The sequence below is a fragment of the Schistocerca cancellata genome, chromosome 1 (genome assembly GCF_023864275.1).
Source record: "Schistocerca cancellata isolate TAMUIC-IGC-003103 chromosome 1, iqSchCanc2.1, whole genome shotgun sequence".
Taxonomy (NCBI): domain Eukaryota; kingdom Metazoa; phylum Arthropoda; class Insecta; order Orthoptera; family Acrididae; genus Schistocerca; species Schistocerca cancellata.
Window position 1 is genome coordinate 484,968,817 of NC_064626.1, and position 18,850 is coordinate 484,987,666.

Consider the following 18,850-nt stretch of genomic DNA (forward strand, 5'->3'; position numbering starts at 1 on the left):
AAGTATCATTTTATGAGAAGGCATTTTGAGTCTGGTGTTATTAATGTTGAACATCTGCCTTTTGAAGAAATGTTAGACGATGCTTTCACAAAACCACTTAGCAATGCCAGACGTGAAACTTGTAAGAAACTGTGGCCTTGTAAAATAAGTGAAGGAGTGACTGTACATTCATACTGTGTGTCAATGCCAATTTAAAGAGACATGTTAAGATATGTAAATTGATATTGATAGTTTCTTTGTTTACTCTGTCATGTTGTAATTACCCGGTTTCATTATGTGTTCTGGAGTGTATAGTTGTTGTTGTGCATGTACTGATTAATTAATAAAACATTGTTTCGGAAAGCTTTCACGTGTATATTAAATAATGCTCAACAGTTCAGCCCATCCTAGAATATTATGCAGATATGTGGGACCTGTACCATGTAGGATTAACAGGATACTGAACAAAGGGCATTGCAAATGGTCACAAGTTTTTTTAGCCCATGAGAAATTGTCACGGAGATGGTGGAAAAACTGAACTGATATTCGTTTGAAGATAGATGCTAACTATTCTGTGAATGCCTAACTGACAAAATTTCAAGAATCACCTTACAAGTGACGAATCTAGAAATATACTACACCCCCATACGTATTGATCCTGTAGACATGACAAGGCCAAAATTAAACCATAGTCTGTGCAAAATTACTTTATAATTCACAGTTGTGCAGGAACACATGGGTGTGTGGGGCATATTTAGCACATCCCGTATGGAATTCAGCATAATCTTAAATTTCATTTGACTTGCTAAAACTCGCAATCTACTCACTTTATAACTATGGAACTTGCGTCAATGTGTTCTGGAAGAACTGCACTGTTTTCATTTCAGTTTTACTTGCACCAACAAATTATTAAGAAAATACAATTTCTGACAATGTTACCAAATTTTTGACTAATCTTAAATAGGCCAATCAGTATTGGGAGAAAGATCAAAAGAAATACAAAAAACATTACTTCAGTACTTTGAAACAGTAATGTTTATTGCATGTGGTATGAACTTAATTCCTGAAATGGAGTGTGTTTGATGTTAGTAGCTGATGAGGCCTTCTTATTAAAATGTAAAAATTTATGAAATTATAGTTTTTTTATGTAACTACTTTCCATTGCAAATTGCACACTTCAAATGTGCAGCTGAATCTGCCTATATTTGATTTCTATTGTGACTGTGGAAAAATCCACTGACATCACTCATCATTTCGATGGTGCTTGAAATATCACGGTAACTGTCTCCATTATTATGTAATGAAATAATCGTCTCCTTCACTGATGCTCTGTTTATGTTTGTTGGCCTTCTTTCAGTCTTCAGACATTATGTTCCTAACATTTTCTTTTGTGAGTGCTTAAGATGGCAGAATGTGCATTTAATTGTTATTGTTGTTGTTATTATTATTATTATTATTATTATTATTATTATTATTACTATTCCTGGCAACGTAAGCTTTTAATTTTGGTCTGTATTAATTCTGTTTGGTTGAAGTGCTAGCTTGAAGATTTTGTCTCCATATGTTTTCGTCAGCTCGTAGATTTTGTTTATGAGGAACTGTGTTTTATGGAGAGAGATTAGTTCCATAAACTCTAGCTTTCTAAGGTTACCGCTTACATCAGTGTTATAATGCCTATTAATCATTCCTTCTTTCTCTTTGCCGTAATAGATGTCTTGTCAACAACTGACAGTAAGAAGCATTAACTAGAACAATTTTTGAGGATTTTCCCAGATTCTGAATTACTGATTCTGTGAACCAGTTTGTAAACATAATGTTCTTAATTTCTTGATGATAATCTCTTGTCTCCTTTGATTTAAATAACACGAGACCTTTTGAGAGAGAATCTTGTGAGGTGCCTGCATGACAAAAAATAAGTCTATCTCCCTTGCTGGAAGGTGTTGCCAGTGTTTCTTTACTATTTCACCTATCCAGCCCTGCTCTTCAACATGCCCAGCATTGACACACTTATTACTAGGCCACACGACTTGGATATTCATACTGCGGTTCTGCCTTAAAAAATTAGCTCTGCTACACTTTCCCTCTCCATCAACAGCTTAAGGCCACAGAAATGCTCATAGTAAAATCCTATATCTTGCAACACTGTGTGAGCTGTATTAAAAAAGACCTGCAATACCTTGCTGAGTTTGATTCTCCTTTTCGTGAGGATACTCTTAAACATGACGACAGATTGCTTCCTCGGCAAATCAATCTGTTGTGTTAATCCATTTAGACATAAGTCTTCCGCCAAGAGTTTTAAGCCAGCTTCCTTTTTATATTAATCCATTTAGACATAAGTCTTCTGCCAAGAGTTTTAAGCCAGCTTCCTTTTTATATCTCGAACATTTCCTTACCAAACCTCACAATAATCTTTTTGTTTATGTTTAGAGCTGCAGCAGTTCTATCGATTACATTGTTAATGGAGAGCAGTAGGCCACCATTAACTTTTTCAGTCTGAAAATAGGCACGTAACTCACAAACCAAGCATTTCGACTGACCTCATATGCCAATCCTCTGGCCAGGAGAACGATGTGGAATGTTTCCATTCAGCAAACTTCTTTCTGACATTGTTAAGACCACACAAGAAATAACAGTAACAACCAATACAGTGATACGTCATGCAACAGTAACAGTGGCAACAAACAAAGTCACATGGTGCAACGACCAAGCAGGACAGTCAGCTGTCTGAAATGCTAACATAGCGCAAGCCTTAAGTATCATTATCGTTTGTGTAAAGGGTACAGGTTTTTCCCTAGTTTTGTGTCAGACTTAATCATAAATTTTAGCAGATCTGCTATTTCCAAATCAGTTGGTTTGTGTATTGTATGTTTCTCTTCTGAAAAAGAGATATAACATGATCTTTGCAAAAATTCGTAGTAGTGAAAGAATAGTGCTTTGTGGTGAAAGTGCACCTGGGCTTAGGTTGATTTGGCTGCTGCTGCTTCTGCTCTTGTAAAGCATTTAGATTTTGTGCATAATTCAGTGGCTTGCAAAATAGTTAACACGTGCAAAGCTGAAAGATTTTCATTGGTCTTCTTTTATCTCCATATCACAGATTAATCGTGTTGTATGACAAGGGCCATTAATTCATTCAAGTTCCCCTAATGCAGGGCTTTAACTTGTCTTGGAATTCTGAACTCTGTGTAGAATGATTCAGTAAAACAGTTAATCTGTAAGGCAACAATGCTCAATGCATATAAAAGAATCAGGTTGAATGTATTCATAAAATCCTAAAATTTAAGCTAATTGAAATTACACCAAAATGAAAATAGGTGAATGCTGTTCTCAAACACAGGATGGTTTGGTTGACGTTCGTAAGCAGATGGAAATTGCCCTGACTACTGTTAACAATTGGCAGCTGTTACAAATCAGTGTGTTGGAAGAGCTCCCAAGAGTTGTGTGCGTATGATATCCGTACCAGAGGTACCTCTAGTACTAACTCCTCCTTTGGTCCTGTCTCATCTGCAGAAAGTACAGGATATGTCATTAACCATCAACTTCACTGCAAGTTGCATGTCAGTGGTAGAACTAGGCATCCTGCACAGGGTGGATGGGGACCAGGGAGGACTCAGGGTGTTGTACCAATCCCCCTAAACAACAAGTTTGAGGTGCTGTCTTTCACTAAATTAGAAATTGAGCCAGTGGGACTTTTCACATGTTTTGGGGAAACCTGTTTTGTCCAGTGTCAGGAGGAAGCAATCACAAAATGGTAGGGCTCTAACAATCGTTGGCAGTTCAAACTTATGGCGAGTGATGGCACCCCTTAGGGAAATGGCAACAAGAGACTGGCAAGGACGCCAGGTGCACTCAGTGTGTATGCTTGGGACCCTCTTTCAGCGCATTGAAGAGGCTATTCTGGCAGCTATTGAGGGAACAAGGTGCAACCAACTGCGGATTGTGGCACACATTGAAACAAATGATGCCTGTTGTCTGGGCTTCGAAGTCATTCGTGGATCATTCTGGCAACTGGCAGAGAAGGTTCAGAAGGCCGGCCTTGCACGTGGAGTTTCAACGAAGCTCACAATTTGCAGCATAGTTCCCAGAACTGATCGTGGCCCTTTGGTGGATCATTCTGGCAACTGGCAGAGAAGGTTCAGAAGGCCGGCCTTGCACGTGGAGTTTCAGTGAAGCTCACAATTTGCAGCATAGTTCCCAGAACTGATCGTGGCCCTTTGGTTCTGAGTCAAGTGGAAGGAGTGCAACAGAGGCTTCCAAAGTTTTGTGAGAAGCTAGGCTTTGACTTCCTGGACTTGCGCCATAGGGTTGAGAATTGTAGAGTTCCCCTGAATAGGTCGGCTATGCACTACATACCAGAGGCTGCTACTTAGGTAGCTGACTTGTATGTGGGGTGCAGACAAGGTGTTTTTTAGATGAGGCGACTTTCCATCCAATCCAGATAAAGACAGCTGTTGAAAATCAAGAAGTATCAGTGTAAGATCGAAAGAGGTGCCTCTCACGGGTGAAGAGTATTAAATTCCTAATGGTAAACAGCCAAAGCATTCACAACAAAATGCCAGAATTTGAAGCACTCATGAAAAGCAGGAGGCTCATATAATAGTAGGTACAGGAAGCTGTTAAAACTGAAATTGATAGCAGTGAGATATTTGGGGAAAATTTAAGTGTATATCAAAAGGATAGGCAAATGGAAATTGTCGCAGACAAGAAACTCTGATCCACTGACGTAGAAACTGAAGCTGCATGCTAGATTATTTGGGCAACACTCAGTATGGAAGGGGGGGTGGGGGGGGGGGGGGGGGGGAAGGTGGGCATAAAATGATTTCTGGACCCTTCCATAGCCTGCCAGACTTGTCTCCTGATGTAACCGAAAACTTTTGATGAAACCTCAGTTCACTTTATATAAGTTCCCCCATCATACTTCAGTCATCAGTGGAGACAGGAATCATCCAACAACTAATTGGGAAAATTAAAGTTTTGTTAGTGTGGGTGCGGTAAGACAGCCTGTGGAAAATTACTAAATGCCTTCTCTGAAAAGTACCTAGAACAGACAGTTAAAAACCCCCCTCATGAAGGAAATACCGGGTGATCAAAAAGTCAGTATAAATTTGAAAACTGAATAAATCACGGAATACTGTAGATAGAGAGGTACAAATTGACACACATGCTTGGAATGACATGGGGTTTTATTAGAACCAAAAAAATACAAATGTTCAAAAAATGTCCGACAGATGGAGCTTCATCTGATCAGAATAGCAATAATTAGCATAACAAAGTAAGACAAAGCAAAGATGATGACCTTTACAGGAAATGCTCAATATGCCCACCATCGAACAGCACTGAAAAGCACGTCCGGAGTTATGGTGAGGCATTGGTGTCGGATGTTGTCTTTCAGCATCCCTAGAGATGTCAGTCGATCACGATACACTTACGACTTCAGGTAATCCCAAAGCCAATAATCGCACGGACTGAGGCCTGGAGACCTGGGAGGCCAAGTATGGCGAAAGTGGTGGCTGAGCTCACGATCATCAACAAACGATGCGCGCAAGAGATCTTTCACGTGTCTACCAATATGGGGTGCAGCGCCGTCCTGCATAAACATGGTACGTTTCAGCAGGTGTTTATCAGCCAGGCTGGGGATGATGCGATTCTGTAACATATCGGCTTACCTCTCACCTGTCACGGTAGCAGTTTTGCTGTCCAGTGCCACCTGTCGGACATTTTGTGAACTTTGTTTCTTTTTGGTTCTAATAAAACCCCATGTCATTCCAAGCATGTGCGTCAATTTTTACCTCTCTATCTACATTATACCGTGGTTTATTAAGTTTTCAAATTTATACTGACTTTTTGATCACCCTGTATATCGGCTCTAATGGTAACAAATAGACCTGACCTTTTTGAAGGTGTCCACATCGAAACTGGTATTAGTGACCAAGATGCGATTGTGGCAACTGTGATTACCGAACTACAAAGGACAACTAAATCAAGCAGAAAGGTGTATATGTTCAGTAAACCAGATAAAAATATCAGTAGTGTCATATCTCAGTGAGGGACTAGAAACTTTCAGCACAGGCAGGAGCATGTAGAGTGACTCTTGGCTCTAGTTTAAAAGAGTAGTTGACCATGCCCTGGATATATATGTACCCCATAGATCAATTCATAATGGGAGGAAACCTCTATGGTATACAGTCACTGTAAAGAAACTTATAAAGAAACAGAGATTACTGAATAATAGGTGTAAAGCAAAGTATATAGATAAAAAGATGATGAATGCAATACATTTGTCTGACAAAGAGAGCCCTTCTATGGCTACAGCAGAGTATTGTCAAGTGATCTTTCACAGACCCCCAAAAAATTCTGGCCATATGTAAAGGCTGTAAATGACACCAAAGTTAGTATCCAATCTCTACTAAATGAGACAGGAACTTAAATTGAGGGTAGCTAAAGCAAAAGCTGAAATGCTTAACTCCATTTTCAAATGTTTCTTTGCGAAGGGAAACCCAGGAGAAGTGCCCCAATTTAATTCCTGTGCCACTGAAAAGATGAATGAAATAAGTATTAGTGTCAGTGGCGTTGGGAAACAGCTGAAATCGTTAAAAGCTCCAGGCCACGATGGAATCCTGTCAGATTCTATACTAAATTTGTGGCAGAATTAGCCCGTCTTCCAACTGTAATGTACCGTAGATCTCGTGAACAAAAAACCATGCCCAGTTCTTGGAAAAGGGCACAGTTCACACCCATCTACAGCAAGGGTAGTAGAAGTGATCTATAAAGCTACCGTCCAATATCCTTGATGTTGATTTGTTGTAGAATCTTGGAACATGTTCTAACACAACAAGATATCTTGAACAGAATTTTAATTTGTTGAGTATGATATACAAAGTCAATAGATTGTAGCAACCGTGTTGATGCTTCATTCCTTGACTTCTGGAAAAAGTTGGTTAATACAACTCCACACAGTCTTTTAGTGCACAAGACATTAGCTTAGAAGAAATGTAATGAGCTTTGTAATTGGATTCAGTAGTTCCTAACACTTAGAACTCAACATGACATTCTTAATGGAGCAATGTTTAAAAGTAAATTTGTACATACCCCAAGGGTATGTTGCCGGAATATTACGAGTGACAATACATGTAAATCGTCCAGTGGATAACATTTGAAGATCATTGAGGGAGTTAGCTGCACTGTTATCTATAGGAAAGTGGAATTTTGAAAAATTCTGCTGAAATGCAGGGAACCATGCAGGTGACTTGGTGCAGAGACTGGCACCTGACTTACACAAAATGGAAAAGGAAAGTGTGAAAGTGTGGTGTTACCTAAAGTACTTTGTGCCACTCACTATTAAAAAAAGGGGGGGGGGGGTAGGTGTGAGTAGGACTTGCACACTTAAGAGTTCTGTACAAACTTAATTATGTATATCAGCAGTTCTCCATTCATGCTGACTGGATTGCAGTGCTAAAAGTTGAATATCGGGCAAGGAATGATCTTATTGCTCATATGATGTGTTTAAGAAATTATCCATCATTAGATATCTAGGAGTGATTACTGCACATAGCTATGGCATTTCAAGTTGTATGTGAAGCAAACATTTGCAGACTCGGAGTGATTACTGCACATAGATAAGACCTTTCATGTTGTATGTGAAACAGACATTCACAGAGTAGTTTGTGAATGTTTATTTCACATACAATTTGAAACACCATATTTATGTGCAGTAATCACTCCTATGTTTGTCTTTTACCATTGCGATTCAGTCAGCCTGAATGCAGAACTACTTATTGTTTTAATTTAAAGTTTGGTGTCAGATAAACAACAAAAGAAATATATTTTTCATACCACGTATTTACAAATTAACAATTTTCAAATTATTTTCTATGACTTGTACTGTGGAACCTTGTTTCTTGCAAAACATTGTTTCTTGCAAAATTTCATGATTCTCTGTCAGCGGGAAGTACCCTTTATTACAGTTGCTTTTTTAAAAAAACTTCTGTAGTTGTTATGAATGTGAAGCTTGTTTTTCATCGTTTTATTGTGGTGTGTCAGAAATATGTTCAATTGTTTTAGAGTATTGATTTCTCCAGTAGTAGCACTAACTATGTTGTTGCAGTATAGTGAAGTCCAGTTGGAAATCTAACTGACATTGCAATGTTTGGGATATGTTCAGCAGTTTTCGTGCAGATAGAAAAAAATGCAGTTAGTATTGTAGAATATAGAATAGTTTTGAAATAGTTTTATTAATATGAATTTTCACAAGGCATTTGATTTTGATAGAATAGTGAGTTTTCTTTGTTAATTGTTGACTGTGTTGCACAGTTGGGAGGATGGGAAAAAATGACAGGTGTTATATATGGTCAGCAGTATTGTTCTATTCTCATAATTGTGTCTTGTATAGGCAAGCAGTTGATAACCAGAAAGAAATCATACATCGTGCCTTATTTGAGCTGTTGGGCTTATTTCAACTTATTTAATCCATTGAATGATTGTTGCATTGTGTAGTTTCTCTGTTTCAATCAGCCAAGTTGAGAGCTAACAATATAGCTTTTGTTGAAGTGAGTTGTTGTCTTGATACCCCCTGCCTCCCCCCCCCCCTTTCTCTCTCCCCCCCTCCCCCCTACCCCTTCCCTTCCTCCCCATCATCTGCACAGATTGTTGGTGTCCAAATTTTGTAGTGAATGTAAGAGTGAAACATGTCATACAAAGACAAAGCTGACCTCTTGATCGAAACCTAGAATACTGCTACAGAATCTCCCAAATGTGAAATGTTTACAGTCTGTTTTTACAGGTACATGGTAGTAATATCTGAGGATGATGTCATCTGCCGTAGTTGCGCAAACCTCATGAATACTCTGGATCGTTTGGAAACTGAGATGGGATCTGTTCGTAATGTTGTACTTCGATTTTTGGAGAAGAAATATGCTTTAGAAGAGGGAGAATTGCTGAACAATAAGACATCAGGGGTACCGTTACCTCAAGTATCGTCAGGTATGTACTTAATCAATAAATATGGTGGTCATTTGAAAGCATAATCTAAATATGGTCCTCCTATTCAAATAACAAACTGTAAAACTGCAGCTTTAGAAAACATGATAATGAACTGTCCTGTCATTTTCTTGTTGTTGCTCAAGGCTTTAGGATTACAAAATTTTAAGAAAAAAACACAGTATTTGTGTAGACTTATGTGGAGAGGCTTGAGTAATCAGTTGCATCAGCGACTATCTGTTAGAGGCTTTGTTTATGACCAATGCCTCTTCTTATGCATTTGAATTTTGCAGGAGCCTGGTCTGGGAAAGCTGGTCTGTGATGATGCAGTAAACATATTTATTCTAATTGCACTGGCATTCGGGAAGTCCTTGTTTGTTTTGCAGATTAGGATAAAATTCACGCTGTCAGAACTAGTGTGACAGATATATCAAACAGCCACTGGCAGAAAAAGTTTCCAGGAAACATTGCAGATGATTTAGGTGTTCATTTTGTTCACATGTTATTTGAGAGTGAAACTGTAGAGAAATGTTAGTTTCTATTTATTTAGAGACACACAGAAATCTTCAGTAATGGTTTTTGTGCGCAATCTGCCAAAATAGGAATTGCTAAGTCACTGTTTATATTCAGATGTAGAAGAACAATTCCACTTTCTAAGTCAACTTAAATCCTTTTTGCAACTCAAGTTTACTTAGTCCTTGTCCAAATCCAAAGTGACCTTCATTGACTTTGACATTGGTGAAGGCCACCTCCTAACCTCAGTCTTATTAAACTGACCAATAAACAACAACAGCTGCCATACCTTCCACATCAAACACTCCGTTCTCTACATTGTTGGCATCCTCAGCAAACATATCTGTTCCACCATTGAATCCCTCAAACACCTACTCCAACAACCCTTCCCAGGCTTTCCTTTCCTACAGTTACCCTACAGATCTTATTTGCAGCATTTCCAGAAAGCTCAGAAGCACCCAGCACCACCCAGGTATTGAATGCCTCAATGCAATACTCTGACAAGGCTTACTTTCTCACGTTAAGCTCTGAAGTAAGATCCTCACCTCCTCATATCCTCCCCATATCACCCATCCATTTCCATTGCCCTCCTAACCTCCATAACATTGTAGTCTAACCATATGACAAATCCAAATCATTTTCCGTACCTCAGAGTTCCAACCCGTATAATCATTGTCAAAAGTAAAATCTGCCCCATTTAATCAATCACTACAGTCTGCGCCAGGCTCCAACTGCACCACAGGTAAGTATTGAGGTATCAAAAGGAAGAACAACTTGTAAAAAAAACCACACATTTAATTTGTCAACTAACTTGTGCCCAGTACACAGCATTTTATGTAGGAACAGTCACCACTAAACTATCTGAGTGCTTGAATGGGCGTAGAGCAAATGACCAGTTATGGGCAAGCTTTACATTTCTGGAGTATTGTCTACAGCATGATTTAAGGGACCTGAATTTCTGCCACACTGCAGGGGCCCACCTGAAACTAGTTTCCCAAATTTCAGATATGGGAACTTGCTCTCTAATACATCTGTATTTCTAGACACCCTCATAGACTTAAACTTTGTTAATCCTTTAGTGACCAAATTATTTCCAGAAGTTGTAGACTTTTCATGAACACTTTATTGGGCTAAGGAACCATTCATAAAATCATAGTTTAAATCTCGAAAGTGAGAGTTTAGCCTACGAGTATAAAAAAATTAGTGGGAACTATTGTTCCCACTGAACTCTGGAGTAACTTCTCTTGCTAATTTAAAAAATAATGTATATCCTTTTTTTTTTTTTTTTTTTTTTTTAGTACAAAAAGCATGTTAAACATTACATTTATATTTGTATTTGATCATATTGTCCTTTGCCAAGTGCAATCTAAATGTTAGCTGGTCTGCTTCTGTCTTCTGTAGCTTCCACATAATGCAGGGATTGACAACTGCCAAATCTACAAGAAAGAAAATCAGTCTGTGCCACCACTTCCATGAACGATGGCCTACAGAATACCGTTCACACAGGTGATCAAATCCATCCACTCCTCCCAGTATTTTTTTGTACTCTGCCACAGCCAATGATCAGAATACTTCACTTCCGCTTCAATCTTTGTTCCTTCTCAAAACACTTGTAATGTATTTGGATTGTGGTAATTTGGTAGTATACAAACAGGTTTGCTATCCTGCCACTTCACTGCTGCAACACATGACCTGACAGCAAATTCGAATTCTCCCCTGCTAAGTCTAGAATTCTTTTTCAGCATATCTGTGAAGTATTTGGTGACTCAAAATAATCATCAGAATTAGCATTGATATCTGAATCTTCTACATCTTCTGGTAAAACATACAAAATTCTGAAAACCTCTTCTGGCGTCAGTCCAGGCATACTAAACAATAAGAAACAAACAATAACTACGATGCTGATTACTCAGCCATATGCATTGCACTTCTCCCAAGTTCAGTGGGAAAAATAATCCCCACCAATTTACCTTGTAATATTTACGTAATTTTCAGTCAAATCCAGCAAATATACACGAACACTATCTCCCTAGTAAATGTAAAAGTAGATAAACACGACACAAGTCACTTCACACGCAAAAGGAAAACACACTACACAAAAAACGCTGTAGTGGTCGAAACAGTGGCTCGTTTTCACGCGGAAACTGCGCTTCTGCATTAATTGACTAACAATACAACCACTTTCGCACACCCGTTGACAATTTACATGTAGTTAGCAAACTCTAACAGAGCTGACAGCACAAGTTAGAAGTGGGAACTCGGGTTACCACTGAACTTACAGTGAAAACAAATAAGTGGGAACTATAGTTCCCACTGGTCACTAAAGGGTTAACATTTTCGTCCTCTCTTTCTTATATTTTTTTGTGTATTAATTGACTTTTTTGAAGGGGCATATGTCATACTGATTTAATTTTTCGGGGAACACTAAAAACAGTGCCACAACTAAGATAAGAAATTCCGGGTAGTTATTACTGAAGTGCAACTACTCACAGAAATCCACTTGGGCCATAATTATCATATGACAGTAAAACTTGTGGACATTCTAATGTGTTAACATGGAACCAATATTTACTGGAGAAAAAAAAAGAAAAAAAAAGAAATTAGCTCTTTAATTTTAGCCACTGGGTGCAAATCTGGTGCTGTACACTGTTTGTATGATATGACACCTGCCCTGTCATTTGATAACCTGTAATGCGATTGAACAATGTGGCTATTTAGAAGATGGACAGCGTCCTGTTAGTGAAACTGTTTTATGTGAATGGTAACAATTACAGCACTGCGTTGAAAGAGTATCATCAATTGAAAGGTCTGAGGAGAGGCCTAATGTCATAAAATGGATTAAAGAAAATGATAATGAAATTCGAAAACATGGGTAAGCCTGGTGTGGCACCTGGAAGAGGAAGGCTTCCTATCCTGGTGGAAGTTATCGAAGAGGTTGCTGTTACTGTAACTAACACTGCAGCACATGCCGTGGGTAGAACTAGTGTCTGTGCACTCCTGAGAATTGTCTATCCCACGGCCAATAATATGAAAAGTTTTGTGGTCTATTTTGAATGGGTATTTGATCAGGGGGCTGAAGACTTCCAGCATAAGAAGTCACCCTCATTCAGCCAATGACCTTGTCAAAGAGGGTGGAGGAGTGGACAGTGGTACAGTGCCCTCTATTGCCCTTGGGGTGGGAAACTGCCCCTAAAAGGCGGAAGAATCAGCATTGATCAGTGGCATAATGATCGGAAAGGCAATGGGAACCACTGCATTAAAGACACACAATGAGTTATCACTGTGAGGGGACTGCCAAGGGGGAGGTGACCATGAGTAAAAGATTAAATAACCAACAAAAGGATAACATTCTAAGGGTCGGAGCATGGAATGTCAGTAGCTTGAACATGGTAGGAGAGCTAGAAAATCTGAAAAGGGAAATGCTAAGGTTTAATCTAAGTATAGCTGGGAGCAATGAAGTGAAATGAAATGAAATGAAGACAAGGATTTCTGATATGAGGTGTATAGAGTAATATCAACAGCAGCAGAAAATGGTATAGTGGGAGTAGGATTCATTATGAAATGAAAAGTAGGGCACAGAATGAGTTAATGTAAGAAAATTCAGTGACATGGTTCTTTTCATCAGAGTTGATAACAAACGGACTCCGACAACAATAGTTCAGATATACAAGCTGATGTCACAAGCAGCGGATGAAGAGAGAGAAGGTATATGAGGATACCGAATGGGTAATTCAGTTTGTAAAGGTAGATGAAAATCTAATAGTCGTGGGTGATTGGGAGGAAGAAGTAGAAGGAAGGGTTACGGGAGAATGTGGGCGTGGCATAGGAATGAGATAGGAGAAAGGTTAATTGAGTACTGTAATAAATTTCAGCTAGTAATAGTGAGTACTCTGTTCAAAAATCACAAGAGGTGGTGGTATACTTGGAAAAGACCGTGTGATACGGGAAAGAGATTCTGAAATCAGTTATTGGATTGGAAGGTGTATCCAGAAGCAGATACACAATTTAGTAGTGATTTAAGAGACTGGTCAGAAATAATCAGTGTGCAAAGAAGTGGGATATGGAAGTACTGAGGAATGAAGAGGTGCACTTGAAATTCTGTGAGGCTATAGATACAGTCATAATTAATACTTCTGTAGGCAGTTCAGCTGAAGAGGAATGGACATCTCTAAAATAAAAAAGGCAATCACAGAAGTTGGAGAGAGAAAACATAGCTACAAAGAACGTAACTGAAAAAAAAAAAAAGAATGGTAATAGAAGAAATACTTCAATCGATGGAAGGAGGAAGTACAGAAATGTCCAGGGAAAGCCAGGATCGATAAATACAAGTAACTTTGGAACGAAATAAATTGGAAGTGCAGGGAAGCTTAAGGCGAAATGGCTACATGGAAAGTGTGAAGAAATTGACAAAGAAATAATTGTCGAAAGGACTGACTCAGTGTGTAGAAAAATCAAAACAACCTTCAGTGAAATTAAAAGCAAGGGTGTAATGTTAATTCCACTGTCAAATGCAGAGGAGAGAGCAGATAGGTGGAAAAACTACATTGAAGGCCTCTATGAAGAGGTGGTCTTCTCTGATGACAATAGGAGAAGAAACGGGATCCAGGATTAGAATCAGAATTTAAAAGAGCATAGGAAGACATAAAATGAAATAAGGCAGAAGGGATAAATAACATTTCACTAGAACTCTTAAAATTACTGGAGGAAGTGACAACGAAACGACTATTCACGTTTATGTAGAATGTATGAGACTGGCAATGTACCACCAGTTCTGAAGATTTCAGTGCCAACAAGTGTGAGAATTTTTGCACAATCAGCTTAACAGCTCATTCACCCGAGTTGCTGACAAGAATAATATACAGAAGAATGGGAAAAAAACTGAGGATTGGGTAGATGACAATCAGTTTGGCATTAGGAAAGGTAAAGCACCAGAGAGGCAATTCTGATGATGTTGTGTTTGATGATGGAAACAAGTCTAAAGAGAAATCAAGACACATTCATAGGATTTGTCGAGCAGGACAAAGTGTTCGACAGTGTCAAATGGTGCAAGATGTGTTTGAAATTCGGAGGAAAAGTAGGGGTAAGCTATAGGGAAAAACAGGTAATATACAATATGTGCAAGAACTAAGAGGACAATAGGAGTGCAAGACCAAGAACAAGTACTCATATTAAAAAGAGTGTAAGACAGCTATGTAGTCTTTCGCCCCTATTGTTCAGTTTATACAACAAAGAAGCAACGATGGAAAGAACAGAGAGAGACAAGAGAGGGATTAAAATTCAGGGTGAAGGGTATTAGTGGTAAGATTCACTGACGACATTGCTATCCTCAGTGCAAGTGAAGAAAAATTACAGGCTATGTTGAATGGAATGAACAGTTTAATGGGTATAGAATGTTGATTGAGATTAAATTAAAGAAAGATGAAAGTAACAAAAAGTAGTAGAAATGAGAACAGCAAGAAACTTTAACTTTAGTATTAGTGATCACGAAATAGAAAAAGTTAAGGAATTCCACTATCTAGGCAGCAAAATAACCCATGACGGACAGAGCAAAGATGACATAAAAAGCAGACAAACTAGCAATGGCAAAAAGGCATTCCTGGCCAAGAGGAGTCTACTGGTATCAAACATAGACCTTAATTCCAGGAAGAAACTTCTGAGAATGCACATGTGGAGCACAGCGTTGTATGGTGTTAAAACGAACTGTAGGAAGACTGGGAAAGAATAGAATTGAAGCATTTAAGCATTTGAGATGTGGTGCTACAGAAGAATGTTGAAAATTATCTGGACGGATAAGGTAGGGAAAAATGGAAATGAGCATTTGGAGTCATTGGCCAGGAGGCCCCTTGCGGGGCAGGTCCGGCCGTCTTAGTGCAGGTTTTATTACATTTGACGCCACATTGGGTGACCTGCGCTCCAGATGGGGATGAAATGATGATGAAGACATCACAACACCCAGTCCCTGAGCGGAGAAAATCCTCGACCCAACTGGGAATCGAACCCGGGCCCGTAGGACGGCAATCCGTCACGCTGACCACTCAGCTATTGGGGCGGACTGATAAGGTAGAGAATGAGGAGCTTCTCTGCAGAATCTGCTAGGAAAGGAATGTATGGAAAACAGTGACAAGAAGAAGGGGCATGATGGTGGGACCTCTGTTACGGCATCAGGGAATGACTTCCATGGTACTAGAGGGAGCTGTAGAGCTTGAAAAGATAGAAGAAGACCGATATTGGAATACATCCTGCAAATAATTGCGAAGGACATCGCATGCAGACGCTACTCTGAGATGAACATTTGGCACAGGAGAACTTTGTGGGAGGGGGGGGGGGCATCACCAGTCAGAAGACTGGTAATTAGAAAAAAGTACAAGATCCAGATGCTGCAGCAACTGAAACCTCATGATCCACAACAACTTTCTGAACATGCTGTTCAGTCTCTGGCATGGATCAAAGTTGATGACATGGGCAGGCAATATTCTATGGGATGACGAGGCCCATTTTACATGACAGGTTATAGTGAATACACAAAACTGATGAATTTGGGCTACTGTTAAATCACATGTTGTGCAAGAAGTGCCACACACATGCCCTGTGTGACTGTGTGGTGCGGAATAACGAGCATCTTTATTTCCAGTCCATTCTTCTTTTAAGACAGTACACTCAGATGGCTTGTCAGGCCGATTGTGATGTCTGTATAGCATGTTTTGGAAGAGCACAACTGTGTGAAAACCACTGTTTTCATGCTGGGTGACACCCCATGTTGCTCACTCAGTGAAAGATCTGCTTGATGTAACCTTCCACGAACATGTTGTCTCCAGACGTGTTGCTGATGCTTGACCGGCAGGATCACCTGACATGAATCCATGTGACTTTTGGCTTTGGGGATATCTAAAAGAACATATTTACCAGGGACATATTCGGTCTCTGACTGATCTGAAGGCCAGTATACAACAACACATTGCTCAGATTCTGCTGGAACTGCTGTGATCAACTGTTGATCACATCATTTCAGAGATGCAGCATTGGTCATTGTCTCTGGTGTTCATATTGAACAAATAGTGCAAGTGGCAGGTAATAATAAAATCAATACTATGATTTTCTCACTTGTTTGACCTTTTCTGTGACGTCCCTTGTTCAATCACTTGCATATGGAAAAATGTTTTCTATATGTCTCTTTTGCATTCATAGTGCCAAAGCTGGAACTAATTTTTTCCCAGCGTAAATTGGTTTCCCATTAACACTTACCATATGTACCAAATTTCACTGCTATACAATAATTACGGCCCACACTGGACTTCCGTGAGTAGCTGCACTTTAATTATAACCACCTGGTAAATATGCATTTTGATGGTTTTGTGTGTTTGGTAAGTTAGAATTTTATATAAAACAGATATTTACCTTAAGTAATAATGCTATATTTTATTGAACTATAAACTTTTTTTTTTTTAAGTACAACCTAAATCAAAGAGTTAAGATCAGAATTAGCTGAACTTTGCTTTTTTATTTTATTTTATTTTTTTTAATTCAATGCTTTTGGTAATGCATACAAAAAATTTTAACAGCCATAGTTTGTTTCAAATTGCAATAATTAATAAATAATACATCAGTATGTTAACAATTACATTAAATGTTTTCAATGTTTTTATTCAGTGTTATTTTCACGCTCAGTTGCCCAAGTGGAAATCTTAAATCCTTGAACTCTTGAACTCTTGAGGAATGTATGTTTAGATTTTCATCAGGTCTTCAGTTTTTGCTCTTTTAGTGGGCTTATTTCCAGAAGGGTATGATGGTTATAATGGCAGTGCAGGTGTCTTTGAAGTAAGACCCATGAAGGAGTTGTGGCAGACGAGACCATTTATTGTCGAATACCCTTTTACATAATCCTTTCTTTCGTGGGGGTAGACGAACTGGTAAACATTACAGACTGAAATTTTAATTATTTTGAATCTGGGTTTGCTTTATGTCTCTTCAGAGATGGCAAACCTTTTGTAGTGCAGTTTTCATCAGATTTTGAAATCCAGAATATGTCTGGTTGCAGCTTCTTTCCTGGTACAGAACTTTTCTATAATATGATGAGTAACCTCATGAATTGAAGAGATTCTGTGATTTTTTTGTTGTTGTTAATGATGGTTCCAAAATTTCCATCAATATGTATAAAACTAGGACCTCCCACAGGATTTATTATTATTATTATTATTATTATTATTATTATTATTATTATTATTTTCTTAAATCAACCAGTGTCTGTGAGTGAGAGAAGAAACCAAAGAGAAATTTGGGGAAGGAATTGAAATTCAGGAAGAAGAAATAAAAACTTAGAGGTTTGCCAGTGACATAGTAGTTTTTAGAGACAGCAAATGATGTGGAAGAACAGTTAAATGGAATGAACAGTGGCTTGGGGTGGCTTGAAAGGAGCATGTAAGATGAACAACAACAAAACCAAAAGAAGGGTAATGAAATGGGATTGAATCAAACAGACAGTGCAGAGGGAATTATATAAGGAAATGGAACACTGAAAGTAGTAGGTAAGTTTTGCTGCTCAGGGAGTAAAATGACTGATGATAGTCAAAGGAGAGAGGATATAAAATGAATACTAGTTGTAGCAAGGAAAGCCAGCCGCTGTGGCCGAGCGGTTCTAGGTGCTTCAGTCTGGAACTGCGCGACCGCTATGGTCACAGGTTCGAATCCTGCCTCGGGCATTGATGTGTGTGATGTACTTAGGTTAGTTAGGTTTAAGTAGTTCTAAGTTCTAGGGGACTGATGACCTCAGATGTTACGTCCCATAGTGCTCAGAGCCATTTTGGTAGCAAGGAAAACATATCCGAATGAGAGGAATTTGTTAACATCCACATAAATTTAAGTGTTATGAAGTCTTTTATGAAAGTAGTAGTTTGGAGTGTAGCCTTGTGTGGAAATGAAATGAGAGAAGAAGAAAATAGAAGCTTTTGAAATCTGTTGCTTCAGAGGAATGTTTAAGATTAGATAGGCAGGGCACGTAATTAAGGATGAAGTACTGAATATGATGGTGGAAAAAAGAAATTTATGGCACGATTTAAATAGAAAAGAGATCAGGTGACAGGACACATTTTGAGACATCAAAGAATCATCAGTTTTTTTTTTGGCGGGAAGTGTGAGTGCTAAAAGTTGTAGAGGGAGACCAAGAGAACAGTATAATAAGCAGATTCAAATGGAGATAGGTTGGAGTATTTATTCAGAGGTGAAGAGGCTTGCACAGGATAGACTCGTGTTGAGTGCTGCATCAAATCGGTTTTCAGACTGAAGAAGAAGAAGAAGAAGAAGAAGAAGACGATGATGACAGTGTACTACCCACTATGCTCCCTACCCCTGCACTTTCACTCAGTTTCTGAAGACCTCGCTTTTGATGGGA

General features: G+C 38.8%; 1 protein-coding gene across 3 annotated transcripts in view; it reads left to right on the plus strand.

Moving 5' to 3' along the window:
• The window catches only part of LOC126177742 (uncharacterized), a 92,636-nt gene that overhangs the window by 19,305 nt on the left and 54,481 nt on the right, over positions 1-18,850 (plus strand). For all 3 annotated transcript variants that reach the window (XM_049924479.1, XM_049924480.1, XM_049924478.1), the window contains exon 3: positions 8,756-8,955. In XM_049924479.1, the coding sequence (XP_049780436.1) occupies positions 8,756-8,955 (200 nt within the window). The remainder of the gene's footprint in view (positions 1-8,755; positions 8,956-18,850) is intronic.